This window comes from Erpetoichthys calabaricus, chromosome 13, assembly GCF_900747795.2.
Source record: "Erpetoichthys calabaricus chromosome 13, fErpCal1.3, whole genome shotgun sequence".
Classification (NCBI taxonomy): Eukaryota; Metazoa; Chordata; class Cladistia; order Polypteriformes; family Polypteridae; genus Erpetoichthys; species Erpetoichthys calabaricus.
In genome coordinates, this window is record NC_041406.2 from 6003942 (window position 1) to 6025863 (window position 21922).

Here is a 21922-nt window from a genome sequence, read left to right on the forward strand (position 1 = left end):
CATCCCGGGAGCACATCGCTTCTTCCAGTCACGTGACTGGGATGCACTCCCGGGTTAAAGGGCATGCCAGAGCCCACTAGCCCCCCTACAGCGACTCCTGGTGGCCCCCAAGGTATCCAGCAGGGCTGTGTCAAAACACTACAAAGTCCATAAGGCCCTGCTGGAACTTGGGGCACAAATATGCTGTCCGGAGGGCTCCTCCTAGCGGCCTGGGGGTGATGACCGGAGTCCATAGCCGGTCGTCTGTCACAGTCCCTCCCCCTTAGCGACGACCAGTGGGGCGGAGCGTTGATTCCCGCGAGGGACGTCTTCCTCCAGGAGAACGCTTTATCCGGACCGTGGCTCTGTTGTCGAGACCCCCCGGCGAACCTTGGGGGAACGGTGTATCTGCTGTTCCACCACTCCCCTGTCCTCCGGGGACAACTACGCCATACGTGGCCCGGTTGCCGGCAGTTGTAGCACCGCCGACGTCCTCCTGGTGGCCTCTCTTCCCGAGACCTAAAGCACCTCGGGAATTCTGTCAGCTCCACCCTGTCCTCCGCCAAGGAGGGGTTAACAGCCGCTTTGCTGTTCTTGGCCCGTTTCTTTTCCCTGTTAGGAGACCCGCATTTCTGTGTGGGGATCTCCTGCTTTCTCTGGGGCTTGTGCACAACGTGAGGCTCTCTATGGAAGAGAGAGAGCCTCTTTGCTGTTTGCACGCCCGTTGTCCTATGTAAACTCGGAGGCGGCGTCATTAGTACCGTATCGCTCCGGGTAACAGCACTATTCAGCTGTCCCGGGACGATCGGTGCTTCCCCCGCCTCATCATTAACCAACGGCAACCCCCTTATCACGCGGATCGGGCTTTTAACGTCCGCCTTAGTCCCGAGCAGCGTCTGATACCGCTGCTCCGGTTCTAACGAACAATTACCCGACCACTCCGTAATGGTGCCACACTCTATTGTCGGAGACACAGCGCTTTGGCAACCGCAACTTATTAAACGCGGTGCCGATTTACACTGCGTCCCCTTATTATATACGGTACAGAGAGCACCTACCTGCACCGCCGCATTAATCGAGGCCGGGGCTTCACGGCCTAACCGCCGAAGGTACATCATCAGTCCCTTCAACGGCTCTTCGGCTGCAGCTCCCAGCTCCTCCACACGCTCCTTCACCTCCCTGGAAGAAAGCGTAAAGGGGCGCGAGACATTTCTCGAGCTCCTGCAAGTTTATTAAGTTATTTGTCTCGGCCGGCAGTAAGGCTATTTCCTTATTTTGGTCACCTGCCGACCGGGAACCAATGAGCACGTCCACTCCTGGCACGTGCTCTGCTGATGAGCGCAAGGGCTCCAGGGGTATGGAGTCCTTGGAGGAACGGGTAGCCTCCTGCGGCTGGCTGCGGTCTGCCTTTTTAATACTGCCGGCAGACACTACAGTCACGTCCCGTCCCTCTTTACCTGTGTTAAATGGTGGCGCTGCTTCGCTCGCCGCCCCCTTCCCCTTCAGGGAGCGCAGACGCGTTGGGGAATTATTCGCCTCGCCGACGGCTCCCAACTGCTCTTCTTCCTGGTTGCCGGCGCGCGAGGTCATGTGGACATTCTCCGCCAATGGACTCCCTTTCTACGGACGCCTAGACTGGCTTGCTTTCTTTACTTCGCGGCCATCTTGTCTAGGTGTGAGGCGGGCGCGTTCTTTGTCCGCTTCGTGCAGACCGGCCCCTGCAAAACAGGAAACAAATACTCCCGGCGTTTCGGGCATTGCTCCAGCACATACCTCGGAACGTTGGCGATCACGCTCCAACTCCCTGTAGTAATCTTCAGGAGTTGCCATCCGGCAACGTTCCGACTGCTGCCCTGCTCGGGTTTGCGTGGCCTTAAACTGCTCTCGATCTTCCTCACTGCCCGTCAGGTAAGTCCACAGCTGCTCCATAGGATCTGGGACCGAAGTCTTCTGGACAACTCCAGCCTTCTTCCCAGTCTTCTTCCCCATACTTGCCTGCTGTAGAGGACGGTTCTCAGCTGCAGCGCTCTTGGTCGCGGGTGGAGTTTTCACCTCCGCGGTTACTAGAGGGACCTTTCTAGGGTTCTCTGCCACAACGAATTTGATTATTGATGCAGATCCTCTGCCTCCAGACGGCCAGAGCATCCTGCCGACTACGCCAGTGTAGCAGATATGCGTGTTGTCCACCTCTCGAACCCTCAGGTACCACTCTTCAGACCAGGTGAAAATATAACAACTATTTATTTTGTTGTCGTACAGTGCACAAAGCACTCCTTCCACCGCACTCATAAACACAATAAACTATTCACTAATACAATACGCTCTCCTCCTCGCCCAGACACTTGCCACCCTTCCTCCCAGCTCAGTTCAGTGTCTGGGCTTACCCAGAGTTCTGTTATAGCCCCTGACCCGGAAGTGGCTCCAAGCCAAACCCACAAGTCCGTTTTCCTTCCGGGTCAGGGCAAAGTCCTTTTCTTCATCCTGGGAGCACATCGCTTCTTCCAGTCACGTGACTGGGATGCACTCCCGGGTTAAAGGGCATGCCAGAGCCCACTAGCCCCCCTACAGCGACTCCTGGTGGCCCCCAAGGTATCCAGCAGGGCTGTGTCAAAACACTACAAAGTCCATAAGGCCCTGCTGGAACTCGGGGCACAAATATGCTGTCCGGAGGGCTCCTCCTAGCGGCCTGGGGGTGATGACCGGAGTCCATAGCCGGTCGTCTGTCACAATATATATATATATATATATATATATTCACTAGGGGGCAAGCCCCCCTGGTGGCTTCGGCACCCAACCCCCACCCTGGCGGCCTTTGGTGCCCAACCCACATTTGCGGCCAGAATATTAGTAAAATCTGTAAATGTACAAAAGAAAAATGATTATTTATTGGAGTCAAAATCATAAAATTCTATAAATATGTAAAAGAAAAATGAATTATTATTTAATGTAGTAAAAATCATGAAATGTGAATAAAATATTTACTCTCTTACCGATTGGAGTATTCCCGTTAATCAGAGGTCCACTAAGCTCGATGAGTATTTATTTATAAGAGACTAAATAAACGATCCATTTGTTTTAACTGACATTCTTAGAAACTATGACTTCCATGATATTTTAGTTTAGATTTTAAAAATGGAATAGGAATCTGAAAATCTAACAAGATCACATTAAAGTTTGATAAATTCTGAAAAGAATGATACCAAACATATAAATGTAGGTTTTAAAATTAGCCCGATTTAAAGTGTGACAAAAATACGTGACATAAAAAGTCACATAAAATCGTTACACAAAATCATTGCACTTTTAGGCTTAGGATCTTATATATACATATATATAGATAGAGTAGATATATATATATATTTAAATAGGGAATTATTAACTTCCAGAAAAAAAGTAATTACCTATATATTTTTTTACATATTTCAAATGTTTCCTAGATTTAGCATTTTTCTCATTTTTGATATACTTTTTCAATTTCAATTCCCCTCTCCAAGGTTGTGAAAGGAGTGTTCTCAGACCATTTTGATTCATAAATATGAAATTAGCCCAAAATAATTAATATATTCACTATATAATAAAATGCTAAGGTCTCTTTTTTGTGTCCAGTTACTCTGAGCAATCAGGTTGGTAAATTTGGCTTTGCTGTGATTGGCCAGTTTGGCGTTGGTGATGCATTTGAAAGCGGATAAGTGAGTGTGAGACACACAAGGAGGAGTAAAGGGATAGGAGGCACGCTGAGAGTCAGCTTTGACATGTATGAGCATCAGATTACCTTAAGGGCTCATCTGAGGTACATAATACACCTCCAGGCTGAAAGAGGGCACTGGTGCTAAGCATATCCTTTCCCTATCCATCCACAGTGCCAAGAAGACGTCAAGTGAGGGCAGCAGACTCCACCCCTTCTTGTCACTAGCCCATAAATTCCGAGCCACCTGGAAAGAGGTGTCTGTTGCTGACCGGACAGTCCATGAGATGAAGCTCCTTAGACAGACCAAGAACCAAGAAGGGAAGGCGAACAGGAGAGCCCATGAGAGGCAACCTTTGTTTTTTAACTATTAATCACACCATCGAGTACTCTTTGTGTTTGTTGGTATACTTTAAAACTTTGAAGTAAACAGGGACACCCAGGTTGGCACCCCCAACATTTCACCTGGGTTGATTGTCATTCCTCCCACGACTGTACCTTCAAAGACAGGAAGTATAAAAGTGCACAGGAGGTGAGCAAGAGACCTTAAAATGACAAAGTCTAAGAAGCAGGCTTTACAGGAACGCGCTGGACGGAGGGAGTGCCAGTCAAGAGAGGCTCAGACACACGGGGGTCCTGAGGAAAGACATGTTGGGCAAGAGATGTCGACTTTTTTTTTTTTGATGAATTTTTTATTTGATTTCAAAAAATTGGAAGAGGATAGCAAACTAAAAAGGCATTCTCATATATAAATTTGAATCCCCTCTCACCAGCAATAGGTCAACTCAGGTTTGATGCACTGGTACAGCGCATTGTTGAAACAGCTTGGGATCCCCGTTGGCAACCAAACCAGGCAGACACATGGTCCAGTCCCACCCCCAGGAAATGACCATCTATCTGTCACAGTCAGGTGTTACATGCTCATCCCCTTGGCCTGGTCTAACTGCTCGGGTCATCAATAATGAGGGTCCCCTTGGGGAATCAAACCACATGGCTGTAGTGCCACAACTGGCGTTCCCTCACAATGCAGGTCATGTGCCTCATTTGGGACTCCGTGAGCAGCACAAAGTCAAACCAGCGGGACCCAAGGATTATCCGAAGAGACACAGTACTGAAGGAGTCCAGTCTTCATCTCAGGTCACTGGATAGCGGCCATGTCTTGCATCCCTATAGCAAGACAAGAAACATCAGGACTATAAAGACTTGGACTGTCTTTCTTTTGTAGAGATATCAGGACCACCACACACCCCTTTCCAGTGACCTCATGAACCCCCCATGCTCTCCCAATCCGTCTACTGACTCAACAGGAAGAGTCACCAGAGACATGAATGTCACTGTCGAGGTAAGTAAACCTCTCAACGAGGTTGATACTCTCTCCGCAGACAGACACACTGCTGTGCCCAAGAGGTCATTAAAGGCCTGGATCTTTGGTTTTTATCAGGACCCTCGCAAGCCCAGACACTCAGACTCCTTACTCAGTCTCTTGAGAGCCCCCATCAAAGCCTCCATTGACTCAATGAAGATCACAGCATCGTCGTCAAAGTCAAGATCTGTGAATCTCTCTTCAACAACAGATGCCCCACAGCCGCTGGACCCCACAAACTTGCCCAACACCCAATCTATGCAAGCATTGAACAGAGAAGGAGCAGAACACACCGCTGATGGACCCCAGAATCAACTGAGAAAAATGCAGAGGTTCTGCATCCACTCTGCACAGCAGTCAGAGTACCAGTGTACAGGTCACTCATGATATCCAGCAACATTGAGGGGGATCCCGCAAAGTCTCAGTATGTCCCACAGGGCGGCTCGATCAACTGAGTTGAACGCCTTATGAAAATCAACAAATGTTGAAAAGGAACTCTACCAATATTCACGTTTGTGCTCCATGAGAACCCTCAGTGCCAGGATGTGGTCGATGGTGGACTTCTTAGGCATAAAATTGCTCCGGTCGCTGGTAGGGGAGCAAGTGATCACAGATCAAGACACCAGCAACACCCTGAAAAAAACTTAAATGTATTCTATTACTGTTCTTTAACAGGTAATGTGACTAGTTTGTTATCTATATATATAAAATTCTTTTCACGTTTCAAACGGAAATTATGTATGAGCGTTTGAAACGGAAATTACGTATGACCACAGAGGAACAGGAAAAACATTCTTAATAAACCTGAATCTTGCCGAGAGAGCGAATGGTGACATAGCTCATAGCACATTCGGCATTGCAATTACCTTTAAACCTCGCTCACAATGAAAATCCAATTTGCAACATACGCTAGGGCACTGGAAAGGCAAAAGTCTTGCAACATTTAAAGATAATAGTTTGGAATGAGTGCACCATGGCACATAAAAGAGCTTATGAAGCCTTGAACCGAACAATGCAAGATCTCAGAGATCCTAGTAAAATAATGGGAGGTACTGTCATTTTACTTGCAGGAGATTTTCATCAAATATTACCAGTTATTCCACAAGGGACACCAGCGGATGAACTCAACGCGTGTTTAAGATCCGTGCTTCTCCCACGGTTAGTTATATGTCGTGTGTTCTTGGGTAGGTACACCAAAAAATGTATACTTTTATGCACGTAATGGGCAAACAAAAAATGTAGTATATCCGAAAGCACTGCAGTAGTACTCAATGTATCTTCTTAAATGTTAATGTTTTACTGTTTAATAATTTATATGCTTCTTATATGTTGTTCAAATTCTTTTATCAAAATATTTTACTGTTTAATAATTTATATTTATATGCAATGTGTTCTTATATATTACTTCATATTCTCATATGATAATGATGTTAATAATGTTGTTTATATTAATTTCTATGTTATTGTAAATGCTCTTTATTTGTTGAAAAATAAAATTGGCAATTAACAAACTTATTTTAGAAATACATTTTATTTTTTTCCCTTGCACTCGGTGAGCGAAGCAACTGGGTAATCAGCTAGTAAATAAATAGTTTCCATTTTTTCCCCCAATGCTATACAACAAAAAGTCAGAATCCTTAAAATACATCTTGAAACGCTTGCAAATCTGTTCAAAATAACTTGGGCAACATATGGTGCATCTTTTTGTTCCCATTCATTCCTACAGAACAAACTCTCATCATCCTTGTCGATATACTGTATAAACATAGAAAATACTTATTTAACTTGATAAAACTTAAGAACAATGTTAAATGATAGCGCTTTAATATTATTTGGCTACTTTCTATCATCGTGACGCAAATCGGAGGGGTCGCCGCCCCCACTGTCTTAAATCATTAGACTCGCGAACCCCAACCACAAATACTAACCTTAAAGTTAAGTGAGGGTGGAGCATAGTTACTTATAGATCCCTAATGTTAATATCCCGTTTGGGTGCGTCACGATAATACGTTTTGCGTCACGATAATAGAAAAGTTATTTGCAATAAATGCCATGAATTATGCGTTTATAATTATTCTAGCACATTGGTCTTTGTGATATGAAGGGGAAACTACAAAAGCAAGAAAAGCATCCTGATCCCATCTAATCAATACTCAGGATTTTGAAGAAGAGAGAGACACGACATGGCCCGTCAAATACTAAATAATTACGAAAGAAAAAAAAAACTTCTTTGTTAAGAACTAGCTGTGTTAAATTCACGCTCCTCACAAAAAAATACCTGCTAATGTTTGTATTGACATTGTTAACAGAGTCGCCTGCTAGTCTGGTCTGCTGAAATAAAGCGCTGACAGGTGGAGTCCGTATGCCACACTCAGACAACAGGTGGTATGCAAATGAATATCCGGGTCCTCCTTTAGCAAGTCTCTCGCTCTGACTCGTCAAAAGTGTAACAGTTCGGAAAAGAAACTGATTTTTATATTAACTGACGGCCTCGTGACCTACGGGTGCCTGCGACAAAACGCCTACAAATAGCTGAACGTATATAAATAAACTGCATGTTTTCCGTGGTAATATTGACGTCCTCATTAATCCTCCCCTAGCGTCAACGTGGAGTGGTGAATGACAACGACTTTAACCAATCATTAATGAAAGCGAGGATTTTACAGCCAATCGAATTACCTCTACACTGAGAGATAAACAAACAGCTGTCAGATGATTTTAACAGACACAGCCATTGGCAGTTTAGTCAAAGTCGTGATCAGAAGGCAACACCTCCTTTTGGTTTTGCTATATAATTGCTGATTGGACAAGGCTTGTGTCGCTTGAGGCGGATCCATACTATTGATTGGTCAATAAACCGCCGCCCGCTTCAGCCGCAACATTAGACCGCCAGTAAAGATGGCCGCCTTCGGAAGAACTGCTTCGGCGTCCTCCACTTCTAATATAAATAATAACAGCGCCTTGGAAGTGACAGAAGGTGGTGGTGGTGATGATGAGGGACAGAACTTATGGTATGCACGTCCTTTTGTTACTGTACTTTTCATTTCTTTAAGAGAAGTTCACTTTTGGGTTCCGCCGGCTGGCACCGTTGGAGCAGCTCAATGAATGACAGTCCCCGTTATGATATGCGTTTACCATAAATAATTGTTGACTTATGATTGTTGACATGCAGGTCTTCTATCTTGAGTGAGGTCACCACGCACTCGCGCTCCAAGCTGCCTTCCGGGAAGAACGTCTTAATTCTGGGTGAGTAATTCTATGTGACGGTTTTGGTGCTACAGCCCGGTCTGTGATGTGATTATAGCGCACTGCTGCGGTGCAATGTGTGTCTGTCTGTGCAGTTCAGCAGACCTGTCGCATCAGGCGACCAAGACGAGATATTTGAATTGGTATCCCTTTTCTATTACGTATAAGCAGTTTTGTTAGGGATGGACGCACGCAGCGACTTCCACCACGCACTCGATTGACCAGCACATATGTTCTGCGCAAAATGCGGGGCTGCACGGTTTAATCCCTTCTTACTGCCTTAATTGAAACGTTTATGTAGTATTTAATGCTTAAAGGGGAAGGGGGCTTAACGATTGCCCACCAGCTTGTCTGCCTCCTGCCACCTTTTTTTTCTGGCTGCTTTATCATATTATTGTTTTCATTCATGTACTTTTTTTAAAACATTCTCCATAAGATTAAAGCCACCCTAAAGTGGTTGGTGTGAAGCCTACAATTAGTCAGTCTTTATTTTATGTAGATATTGATGTAATACATATCACAAGGCAATTTGCAAAATAGGTATCCATGCAAAACAGTTTGGTTTATTATTGTGTTCTTCACTGAATGCAGGTGCAGAGAGCTGCAGCGGAGTCTCAGGAGGACTGGGGATTCGCACTGATGTCCAGATTCTATTCAATAACGATTTTATGTTGATTGAATATTTGAAGCACTGGCTCTTTTTTAGAGATTCCCTAATCATGCATAGAGAACATTAATACGACAGATTTCGGTAACAATTTATTTGAAGGGTGTCTACATAGTGACTTCATAACCTATACTGTACATAAGCATGGAATGATATTTAAGAAGCAATACTTGATTAGTAATGAACAGTTAACATCAGTATTTGCAAAATTTGAAACAAAATACTATTGCTCTTTTAATAATAATAATAAAAAAAAATTCTTAGCACTACACTCATAAATTCACCATATTTTATCAAATGTACAGTGGGAAAACTAAGTATTGAACGCATCAACATTTGTCTCAGTAAATATATTTCTAATGGGGCTACTGACATGAAAGTTAGACAAGTAATCCACATGTACCCCCCCCCCCCCCCCCCCCCCCCCCCCCCCAAATCAAAACAAGTCCATAAATGTATGTGTAATAAAGTGGAATGACACGGAGTAAGTATTGAACACATGAAGAAAAGGAAGCGCAAAAAAGGCTTGGAAAGCCAAGAAAGCAGCTGACATCTGTCAGGATTTAGAAAGCAATCCTGATGGCCTCCTATCAGTGCAAATGAATATCAGCTGGGTTTAGTCCTAATTGATTGCCTCTAAAAAGGTTTCTAATTCACAAGATGTCCCAGAAGAAGCATCTCATGATGGGTAAAAGCAAAGAGGTCTCTCAAGATCTTCACAACCTTATTGTTGCAAAACACACTGGCATTGGTGACAGACATATTTTTAAACTTCTGAATGTTCCAGTGAGCAGTGGGAAGAACATCATGTCACCAGGTACTCCTTGCAAGATTTTTGACAGAGGAGTCCAAAGAATAATCAGAGATGTCTAAGAGCCAAGGACCACTCCCGAGAGCTTCACAAAGACCTGGAATTAGCAGCTCCAGTAAGTAATGCAACAACCACAATTTATTTCTATAGCACATTTTCATACAAATAATGTAGCTCAAAGTGCTTTACATGATGAAGAAAGAGGGGAAAAAAAAGACATGAATTAAAATAAGAGAACACTAATTAACATAGACTAAAAGTAAGGTCTGATGGCCAGGGAGAACAGAAAAAGCAAAAACTCCAGACGGCTAGAAAAAAAAAAAAAAATCTGCAGGGGTTCCATGCCATGAGACCACCCAGCCCCCTCTAGGCATTCTACCTGACATAAATGATCAGTCCTCATTGTATTCAGGGTTCTCATGGAAGGACTTGATGATGACGGTCATATGGACTTCTGGTCTTTAATCCATTAATGTAGGGACATCACGGTGCTTTGATTGGGTGGTGGTGGCGCAGATCACCACCACAAAAAAACGGAAAAAGAACAAAAGAGAGAGTAGGGGTTAGTACGGATTTTGGAGCCACCATGAATAATAATTAAGTGAATATACAGAACATAAGGAATTAACTAAAATGAAGCTAGGAGAAAGCCATGTTAAAGTAATCTGTTTTCAGCAGTTTTTTTTAAAAGTACTCCACTGTATTAGCCTGGCGAATTCCTATTGGCAAGCTATTCCAGATTTTAGGTGCATAACAGCAGAAGGCCTCCCGCCTCACCACTTCTTTTAAGTTTTGCTCTTGGAATTCTAAGGAGACACTCATTTGAGGATCTAAGGTTACGATTTGGAGTATAAGATGTCAGACATTCTGAAATATAAGATGGAGCAGAGATTATTTAAGGCTTTATAAACCATAAGCAGTATTTTAAAGTAAATTCTGAATGACACAGGTAACCAATGTAGTGACCTCAAAACTGGAGAAATGTGCTCGGATTTTCTTTTCTTAGTTAAATGCACTCCACCACCATGGCCTCTATGTACGCTGCTCAACATGCAAGACTCCACTGCTGAAGAAAAAGCACATTGAAGCTCGTTTTAAAGTTTGCTTCACAACATTTGGACAAGCCAATGAAATACTGGGAGAACAGAGTCTAGTCAAATGAGAGCCAAATGGAACACTTTGGATGTCATTGGAGGAGAAATGGCGCTGCACATCACCCCAGAAACACCACCCCAACACTGAACAGACTTCATATATTTGAAGGAAGGATGAATGGAGAAATGTAGTGGGACATTCTTGATAAGAATCTGCTGCCATCTACCAGGACGCTGGACATTTCAGCAAGACACAAGGATCCCAAACACACAGCCAAGGAAACTCAATTGGTTTGAGAGTAAAGACAAGAAAGCTGCTGGAATGGCCGAGTCACTCGCCCAACTTGAATCGCATTAAAAAAATCTATGGAAAGAACTGATGATCAGAGTTCATAGAAGAGGCCCCCAGAACCTTCAAGATTTGAAGACCGTTTGTGTGGCAGAAGGGGCCAAAATCCCACCTGCGCAATGCATGCGACTCGTTTCTCCACACGGGGGGGGGCGTCATGAAGCTGTCATTACCAACAAAGGCTTTTCTACAAAGTGTTAAATAAATTTCAGTTAGTGTGTTCCATACTGATTTCCCTGTGTCATTCCACGTTATTACACAACTTTAATTTATGGACTTATTTGTTTCTATTTCTTTTCATGTGTGGATTACTTGGGTTGTTAACAACAACAACATTTATTTATATAGCACATTTTCATACAAAAAGTAGCTCAAAGTGCTTTACATAATGAAGAAAAGAAAAATAAAAGACAAAATAAGAAATTAAAATAGGGCAACATTAGTTAACCTGGAAAAGGAGTAAGGTCCGATGGCCAGGGTGGACAGAAAAAACAAAAACTCCAGAAAGCTGGAGAAAAAAATAAAATCTGTAGGGGTTCCAGGCCACGAGACCGCCCAGTCCCCTCTGGGCATTCTACCTAACATAAATGAAATAGTCCTCTTTGTAGTTAGGGTTCTCATGGAGTCACTTGATGCTGATGGTCATACAGACTTCTGGCTTTTAATCATTCCATCATTTTTGGAACATCCAGGCGGAGTGGTGGCTCTGAGGCTAAGGATCTGCGCTGGTATCCCGAAGGTTGCCAGTTCGAATCCCCGTCACTGCCGAAAGAGATCCTACTCTGCTGGGCCCTTGAGCAAGGCCCTTAACCTGTAATTGCTCCAGGGGTGCTGTACAATGGCTGACCCTGCGCTCTGACCCCAAGGGGTATGCGAAAAACTAACAAATACTGTTGTAAGTCGCTCTGGATAAGAGCGTCTGCTAAATGATGTAAATGGAACATCATGGTACTTAGAGTAGACGCCACCACCAAAAGGACACCGGAAAAGGAAACGGAAGAGAGAGTAGGGGTTAGTTAACGACATCTGGTGAAAATTTCATGTCAATAGCCTCATTAGAAATATATTTACTGAGAAAAACGTTGACGTGTTCGATATTTATTTTTCCCTCTGTATGTGTTGCCACATCAGAGTCCATGCATATTATGGGGGCCCTTGTTTTAATGCAATACATTGACATCTACTTTATTAAACATTTATACCCTCTTGTGAGTATTAATACAATAATCAAATATTGCTTCTTAAGGACAGAATGCTGTTCAGTAACCTTTTGTGTGTTAAGATTCTCCATATAGACACGCTTCAACTAACCTGTTAGCCACATTTCTTTCCCTTATTGGACATTTTAAAATCTTGAATTAGTTTAAGTTAAAGATAACTCTTCCCACTGTGTCTTTCTAGAATTCTGCATGTTAAATATGACTGCTATACGTGAGCAACTGAAGACATGTTAATCAGTCTGAAAAACGTGACCTCGCAGTTCCTTCTCAGACAAAAGGAAGCATTTTGAAATCGAACGTCTAGAGCTGATACTTGTTGACAGCAGTGTTAGATGAATGGAACATAAAAGACAAAGCATGAGACATTGTGACTGACAACACCACTAATATGATCCATGCGGTACTTTGCTTCTCGGGCTTCTCTGAAAATTCCTACGGTTGCCTGCTTGCTTGGCTGGGTGTGGCGCACTACTAACTTTTTCCACCGCAGCAATACAATTAGCCACAGGCTTAAAGAGAAGCAACGTTTTATTGGACTTGGCAACTCGCAAATTTGCGATTGATGCGGTCACACAATGGAAAAGCACATTGCAAATGCTAGAAAGGTTTTTTTGAAACGACAGCCTGCCATCTCAGCAGCGGTGCATATAGATAATGAAGACTGGCATTCAGTGCTCTTGTCTGCAACCCATCCACCACAGGTGCCCAGTCATTTTTAATGTAGTGGCATGTGTCACGTAGGAATCTGCTGCCCTTGATGTCCAGCTTTCACAACTTAGGGCTTCTCTCTCCACTTACCTGAGAAACATGGCAATGCTTTGCTCAAGACCTTCATAAAGCCTCGGTACAATAACTTCACTCATTTGCTTTCTGGGTACTATAGCATATAGTTTGTCAAACGACCTCATTTTCAACAATGGTATAGGGTCTTGTGTTTTTACAGATAGAATCTATAGCAGTTTTTGGACATGAGGCAAATTAAATGGAAGCTTGGAGCTAATTGCTGTCTCCAGTGTAGATCGCTTAGGCTCTACTTGTTTGGAAGCCAACTGTTTTTATGGATGACATCCGGATAATGATTTGTCACATCATTTGTGTTATAACAGTTCTTGCAATTTGCATAGCTTACATATGGCTTTGGTCTAGTTATTCTTTACTGGTGAACTGGTTGAATCTGTAGTAAGTCCACATATCTAAGTGTTTTAAAGTGCTGGTTTCAGTTAAGGAGGACACACCATTTTTATATGAGACAGTAGATTGCCTTTTCTGTAGAAAGCCTTAACAGATGTATTAGCGGCACGTACTGAATCAGATGCCAAAAAATGAAGATAAGCAAAAATCTACATATAGTAATTGAGCAGGATTGAGAGTTACGAGATCAATTTTGAGACACTATTGAATTGTTTAATCTAAAAATAACGATTAAAAGGAAAATTTGATATTTTTACCCAGGCCTAATTTTCAGGTAAATGAGTATAGATTATACAAATTGCTAAATACAGAATTAGTAAAATTAATGAGATGGGTTTAAAGATACATAAAACAAAGTATAAACTGATATCATTAGAAGCCACAAATATCTGTTAATTGTTGAAATATGACTGTTTGGCAATGAAGGAAATGAAAGTTGTAAGACATAAAGTCAAAGACAAAGTTGGACACCGTCCTAGTCCTGGAGACCTCGACCAACTGGCTACCTACCCTCTCCTGGGTATTCTATAGTACAGTCTGTGCTGGGCCTTCCAATCTGATCAAAGAATCTCTGTCGATTAATGCTAATGCACCTTTTTCTGAGATGTCTTCTCCATTGGCAGGAGAGCAGCTTAGCCAACAGGGTTGCCAGATGTGCAGTTTTCACTCCAGTTGGGATATTTTTGAACTCGTCGTGCTGTTTTCTGGACAACACCGTATTGGCAGTGGTCCCCATTGCCTTTGTAAAGGAACGTGCTGCCGCCCAAAATCTCCTGCCACTGTCGATGTCCCCTCCTCTTGGAGTTCTCCCCGATACATCAACCGCTATAAAATTCAAATGAGGGAACACCCCCCACTCCTAAGCATCAATCAGTCCACAGTGCCATTAGATGTGTTTTCTGCTGTCATTGGGATGGGAGTATCTGCAGGACCTAGCAACCCTACTTAGCAGTAGAGAAGGGGTGCCTAGTGCCACATCACGGTACTGAGTTGAGAAATAAAATAGATGAGGGTTAGTAACGGTTTATGAATGATATTAATTTATCTTTTTCTACAGATGACTAACAGAGATACAGTATGCTGAGAAAATCAGAAGCTCTAGTCAGGGTATGCCAGACTAAAATTGTGAGTCTTCAGCCTGGATTTATAAGCTGAGACTGAATGGCCACCTCTTGCATTCCATGGCATTGGAGCCCTGTAACTTCAAGCTCGACCTCCTGCAGATATTTTTATTAATATTAAATATTTTGGTGTCTTGAGATCTTAATGTGCTCTCTGGATTGTAAAAAAAAAAAAAAAAAAGTTGAGTAGTAAACTGGGCTTTGGCCTTTTTAAAGCTTTAAATGTTAAAAGGAGGAATTTGAAATCCCGCCCTGAACTTAACTGGGAGCCAGTGTAAGGACTTGAAAACTGGAATTATGTGTTCATACTTTATGATTTCTTGTAGTAGCAGGAATGCATTGCACCACAAATTAAATATTGTGGAACAATAAGATAATGAAAAAGTCTGCCAATTAGGTTAGAATAAATTTGAATAAAGGGTAGTGAATTGGAGTTTAAAAAGGGGTCTCTTGAGCAGAAATACCTCCATGTCTGGATTGGGTTTAAAGAGGTGTGACCTGTGGAGCCATGTGAAGAGACAGTTGATTGGTTTATCTTTTATTTCTTCCCAGAGGGTATTGGTGAATATCTTTTTATAACACTTCAATATCTTGGTCTCTTAGGCTCATAAGGTTTGCAACTATGCTAAATAAGCAACTCTAGGGCAGCTGCATCATTTTGGGCCTGGAGTTTCCTTGAAAGGACACCATAAGATTGCAAGTATAACAAAGATGCTTTGTGTCAGCATTTGTCTAATTGAGTTAAACTATGCAGACCTAACTCGACGAAGCAGCCTCTGACCTTGAGTCTCTGCAACAAAAATGTACTCCATTTTCATGAATATATGTAAATGCATAACTTTATACACACATTTATATATACAGTTTTAAGTGTACTAGCATGAAATTTTCAGGCAATCAGCCATATGCTAAAAATGTTCTGGAATATTCATATCTATAAAAGCACACCTGTGATTACAAGGCAAGAACACGCATCTTGCTTTATTTGCTCCAGAGGTATTTTTGTTAAATTTGTTTTATACTTGCCATGCCAGAGTCTTGAGAGCTTTTATACTCTACCGACAAAGTGAATAGGGGGATCTTGAATTTTTCCCAATCTGGGGAAAATTTGTCTTTTTTTATAGAAGTCCAATAAATAAATATGACAAACCACAGTTCTCTCTAATATAATATGCCAGAAAGGCTAAAAAAGAAAGAAAACCCCCTGATGTATATTGTCACAATGAGGTATTCTACAGGTTCATTACCATTTGTAGTAGGGAGGAGATATCACAAAGTTAAAACATTGGAACACTCTAGACGAGAACCGGCCATTCAGCCCAACAAAGCTCACCAGTCCTATCCACTTATTTCTTCCAAAAAACATCAAATTGAGTTTGGAAAGTCCCTAAAGCCCTACTACCTACCACACTAAGTGTCAATTTAATATTGTTTTTTGTATCGGTATGCTGCTGCTGGAGTATGTGAATTTCCCCTTGGGATTAATAAAGTATCTATCTAATTAATCTGTCTGTCTTCTCTATCTATCATCTTTCTTTGTGTAAATGTGTAGATCTTAAGTTTGTGTGCGTCTGCTCAGTCATGCCAACCCATTTCATGAAATGCCCGACTTGCAGTTCTTATGCATATCTAGGTTGGCTTACCTTTTTAAAGGTATTTAACACCTAGACTTGTGTGTGGTATTTTTAAATTTTATTGTTAAAGCAGTTTTTATGCACTTCAGCACTTGGCAGCCCTGATCTCCAAGTTTCTATGTTCTACCAGTTTTGTTGCTGAAGTGTTGTATTCCTTGATGCCTCTGCTTCACAATGACAGTACTTCTAGATGACTGAAGATGTAGCAGAACAGAAATCTCATGTACTGACCTGTGGCAAAGGTGGCATCCTATCGCCATGCCACATTGAAAGTCACTGAGTTCTTCAGTATGACCCATTCTGCTGCTGCAGATTATTGTGCTTGGTTTTAATGCTCAGGTGTTTCAGCTGCACCCCCTGTTAACCAGAAGTCAATAACTCAGAGGGGTGTCTGCTTATTTTTTTTTTGGCCATATAGTGAATATTATATATTGCAACTAATTTAATTTAGAAGTGTTTAAAAGAAGTTTGTCATTTGGAAATTGCCATAATTGATTACTATTGGTAGTATTTTTAATATTTAGACAGGAAGCCATTGCAGGAGAGTGAACTGAAAAGATGTGGCTCATCTTAAGAGTCAAGACTCCGGCCAGCCACTCTGTTTATTTAATCTTATAATCATTGAGAAAAGGGAACTGCAGTAATCCATCCAAACAAACAAAAAAAAAAATCCAAATCTGGCTGCTCCCTTTAGGGGTTACCACAGCAGATCATCTTCTTCCATATCTTTCTGTCCTCGTCATCTTGCTCTGTCACACCCATCACTTGCATGTCCTCTCTCACCACATCCATAAAACTTCTCTTAGGCCTTCCTCTTCTCCTCTTGCCTGGCAGCTCTATCCTTAGCACCCTTCTCTCACTATACCCAGCATCTCTCCTCTGCACATGTCCAAACCAACACCATCTCGCCTCTCTGACTTTGTCTCCCAACCATCCAACTTGAGCTGACCCTCTAATGTCCTCATTTCTAATCCTGTCCATCCTCGTCACACCCAGTGCAAATCTTAGCATCTTTAACTCTGCCACCTCCAGCTTTGTCTCTTGTGCCACCGTCTCCAGCCCATATAACATAGCTGGTCTCACTACCATCCTGTAGACCTTCCCTTTCACTCTTGCTGATACCCGTCTGTCACAAATCACTCCTCTGACACTCTTCTCCACCCATTCCACCCTGCCTGCACTCTCTTCTTCACTTCTCTTCCACACTCTCCATTACTCTGTACTGTTGATCCCAATTATTTAAACTCGTCCACCTTCCCCAAATGTACTCCCTGCATCCTCACCATTCCACTGACCTCCCTGTCATTCACACACATGTATTCTGTCATGGTGGTCCTACTGACCTTCATTCCTCTCCTCTCCAGAGCAGATCTCCATCTCTAAGGAGAGGATAAATTTAAATTCGTGACAGATGACTGTCTCCCTGCTCTAATTCATACTTTTACCTTTTGAGGCTGATGCTGTTTCATGAGCTTCCTTAATTACGCTCTTGAATTTACAGCAAACAGGGCAGAGCTACTGATGGAGTGTTGATTTTTCAAAAAGAATACTAAATTAAGAATTTAATTTCTTTTTTGTTGCTTCATTAGGTTGTGCTGGGGTTCCATTCACACCTGTCTTTGTTTTGCCTCTCAGATTTGTGCAGAATAAACAGAAAGGGAGAGCTGTTTAATTAATTTAAAAAAAAAAAAAAAATGACTTGTGCAGACCGGGCAGTTGTAAGCTGGTGTGCAGAACTGTGCCGTGTTCATATTCCATTCTGAAGTTCTCCAGTGGCACAAAAGAAAGGAAACAAATGCTGTTGTGAATTTGCTTTGTGTGATACATAATATTTTTGGGTTGAGTTTTATCAGTTGCATAAACTGTACACTTTGCATAGGCTGTTTTTCATGTCATTTCATTTTCAAATTGGATGCATCTTGTCAGACCAGAGCAGGTCTTTCTGGGAGTATTCAGAGGCAAACTAGAAGAAGCGATTTCTGTGGCTTATCTAGGTTTTGTTCTAGTGGGAAGTGTCCAATACGCCTCAAAAATAAGATGCCCAAGTGGCATTCCCCATTGATTTGCCAAGCTATCTCAACTGGCTTGTCTTGATCTAAAGGATTAGTAGCTCTATTGTTGAGATCATCCTAGACTTTCAGGCTCCTCATACTGTAGCAGAGAGTCTCCATGGTTTTGTCCTTTTGTATTCATGGCCTTGCTCTTTATTCTTTAACCATACACAATTTTAAAAAAAATGTAAAATTTACGTTAAAAATCTGGCAGCTGGGGTTACCAGAAATTTACTGTTTTAAAAAAAAGTCATTTTTAGGTCTACAGTATAACTTTGTAGTAAATGACTTTTTTCTTTACAAGATGTTCCAATGGAAGTGAAGTTTCACCATAACCTGAAATCCATGCACTATAATAAATATGCCAATCATTAAACCATTTGAAAATATTGTCGGGATCAAACACCAGTACACAGTTTGCTATTGGTTGTCATTACTTTACTGATGCAAACATTAAAAAACAATAATTTGTCTAAAATCCATTACTTTGAACAAACCGTTTTTTGTTTGTCCACTTTCACTTACATTTACTTTTTCTTTTCAGTGTTTTAGCTCTGAGCATACACACAAGGTCTGACCCATATGCTATCTCACTGTAACCCGTCACCATTTCACCACATGTGACAACCCCCCCCCACCCCGATATACTGTAATTCATCTTTAAAGGTCTTTACCTTTTCTCTATTGACCCCTGTTCAAATTGTCTTTATTCTCCATTCATCCATTACTACTTTCTCACATTTCTGCAGTAATCTGTGAATTGTTACATTCGTACTATATATTACCAGTTCATTCCTTTCCCACCATATACTTGTTAGTTATTTTCCATTGACCTTTTGGCATTTATTTTTTTTCTATTAATTCCTTTCCCACTAACCCAATGTTTCCCAAACTCTGTCCTGTGGCCCCTTTTGGCTACAGGTTTTTGTTCCAACCAGATTCCTAATCGGTGACAACACCTGATCGCACTCATCTCATTTAATTAGCTGGTATTGTTTTTCTTTTATTCTACATTCAGAAAAGCACAGCAGCATGATTTGTACATTTCTAAGACATTTGGAAATATTTCTGCTTTTGCTATTGATTTAAATACTTAACTCTATTTTGTTGATTTCATTATATTTTGCCCTTTCTCTGTACAGTTTTTCCCCTTCGTTTGTATCTTATTAATGACAATTAAAAATGAGCAGAGCAGACAACCCGGGCAAACAGAACTCAGGTCTGTGAGGCAAGGAAAAAGCTGCTCTGCACTAAGAGGCAAATCTTAGCGCGCTACGCCACAAAAGCTGTTGAATTATTCTTGAAGCTTTTGTGAAAGTGTTTATTTGATCTTTGGAACTCGGGCTTTATATATTCTATAGTTTATGCCTACTACATTTTGTAACATTTATTACTAAAATATGAAAAAGTTTCTGTTTTAACAATGTGTTTACACAGATTACTTTAGAATAATGATCTCTTATTTCCACTGTAAAACTCCACTTCACTCCCACATAATCAATCAAGGCATGAGCTGGGAAAACTTCGCTCACGTTCTAAGTCGGTGGGGGGATGGAATAGCCGGCTGCTGGCAGCTTGTCTTTTATCAGCACATTTAGAGGACAAAGGATGCTGGCGGAGAGGTGTGAACGGATTTAAGAAGCGATTTAAGGTGGGCCAGATATACGAGTTTTTTCGTAGGCTCTGGTAATTCTAGTGTTAAAAGCCAAACAGCCCTATTGATTTTGACTGTTTGGTTTTTTCTCTCTCTCTCTCTCTCTCTCTCTCTCTCTCTCTCTCTCTGATGCGCACTCCTTTGAAGAGGAAGATATGTTTGCATTCTTTTAATTGTGAAATGGAACTGTCATCTCTGTCTTGTCATGGAGCACAGTTTAAACTTTTGAAAAAGAGACAAATGTTTGTTTGCAGTGTTTGAATAACGTTCCTGTCTCTCTACAACCTCCTGTGTTTCTGCGCAAATCTGTGACCCAAGCATGACAATATAAAAATAACCATATAAACATATGGTTTCTACTTCGCGGATTTTCACCTTTCGCGTGGGGGTCTGGAACGCAACCCCCGCGATGGAGGAGGGATTACTGTATAATTGTTTTTATATATATATATATATATATATACATACAGTATCTCACAAAGTGAGTACACCCCTCACATTTTTGTAAATATTTTATCTTTTCATGGGACAACACTGAAGATATGACACTTTGATACATTGTAAAGTAGTCTGCGTACAGCTTGTATAACAGTGTGAATTTGCTGTCCCCTCAAAATAACTCTACACACGGCCATTAATGTCTAAACCGCTGGCAACAAAAGTGAGTGACACATTTTACAAACGCAGTGTCCGCAAGGCCTGCAGCTTTGTTCAGGACCCCTTACACCCCTCACATGGACTTTTCACACTTCTGCCATCCAAGAGAAGATACTGCAGCATCATAGTCGGATGTGCCAGGCTGCAGGATAGTTTTTACCCCCAAGCTATCAGACAGACTCCTTAACACCAGGCTGCCCCCTGGGATCTTCCTCACTGCCTCAACCACCTCTAAAAACAGAACTTTTATACATGCGAGCCACTGTCCTGTGAAGACGAGTGTGCAGGTAGAAAAAGAACTGAAAATCTCATACTGACCTTTAAGGATTTTGCACACTGCACTTTGACATTCTTTGAAACATTTTGACCTGTCATTGTTTACATGTGTCTTAAATAACTATTATCATACACTGATCATTTCTGTATGATCTATATCTATTATTTCTTTATGCTTCCATGAGAACATTGAATACAATGAGGACTGATTGTGGTCATTTATGTTAGGTAGAATGCCTAGAGGGGGCTGGCTGGGTGGTCTCGTGGCCTCGGACCCCCTGCAGATTTTATTTTTTTTCTCTAGCCGTCTGTAGTTTGTTTTTGTTTGTTCTGTTCTCCGTGGCCATTGGACCTTACTTTTTATTCTGTTAATTAGTGTGCCCTAATTTTAATTATTTATTTTGTCTTTTTTCTTGTCATGTAAAGCACTTTGAGCTACATTGTTTGTATGAAAATGTGCTCTAGAAATAATTGTTGTTGTTATTTATTAGATTTACACATTTGACTATATGTATCTAGATTGCATAATACCATACATTTCATCAATGTTTATATTGCTTACTACATGTCAATATTGCTGCTACTACTTTGTCTTGTCTTGTTTGTGTTTTAATTTTAATTTTTAAATGTTCTATTTGCACTTCATGTTACTCTGTGCACCCTGAGCTTTGCAATTTCGTCTATCTGTATACTTGTATATGGTTGAGATGACTAAATAAAGTTCGCTTTGACTTGTACATTTTTTTTTTTTTTTTTATATATATATATTAACAGTTTTCTTAATTCTGTACCCAGTAAATTTCTTACCATGTCTGCCATTTTTCCTTTCTTGCTCAAAGCTATATTTACTACTGTTGCCGTATGTTTCAGTACCTACTCCTGTTCTATATCTGGAAAGCCTTTCCCTCCGTCTGTTTCATTACT

The 21922-nt window shown here is 41.6% G+C and overlaps 1 protein-coding gene across 2 annotated transcripts in view; it reads left to right on the top strand.

The window, feature by feature from the left end:
* The first annotated feature begins 7855 nt into the window (after nt 1-7855).
* dync1li1 (dynein, cytoplasmic 1, light intermediate chain 1) overlaps nt 7856-21922 on the top strand; it is a 70384-nt gene continuing 56317 nt past the window's right edge. The window contains exons 1-2 of one of the 2 annotated variants that reach the window (XM_051935653.1): nt 7856-8038; nt 8200-8273. In XM_051935653.1, coding sequence (XP_051791613.1) covers nt 7926-8038; nt 8200-8273 — 187 coding nt within the window. In that variant the 5' untranslated portion in view covers nt 7856-7925. The remainder of the gene's footprint in view (nt 8039-8199; nt 8274-21922) is intronic. The other variant, XM_028817905.2, reaches the window with a different exon arrangement.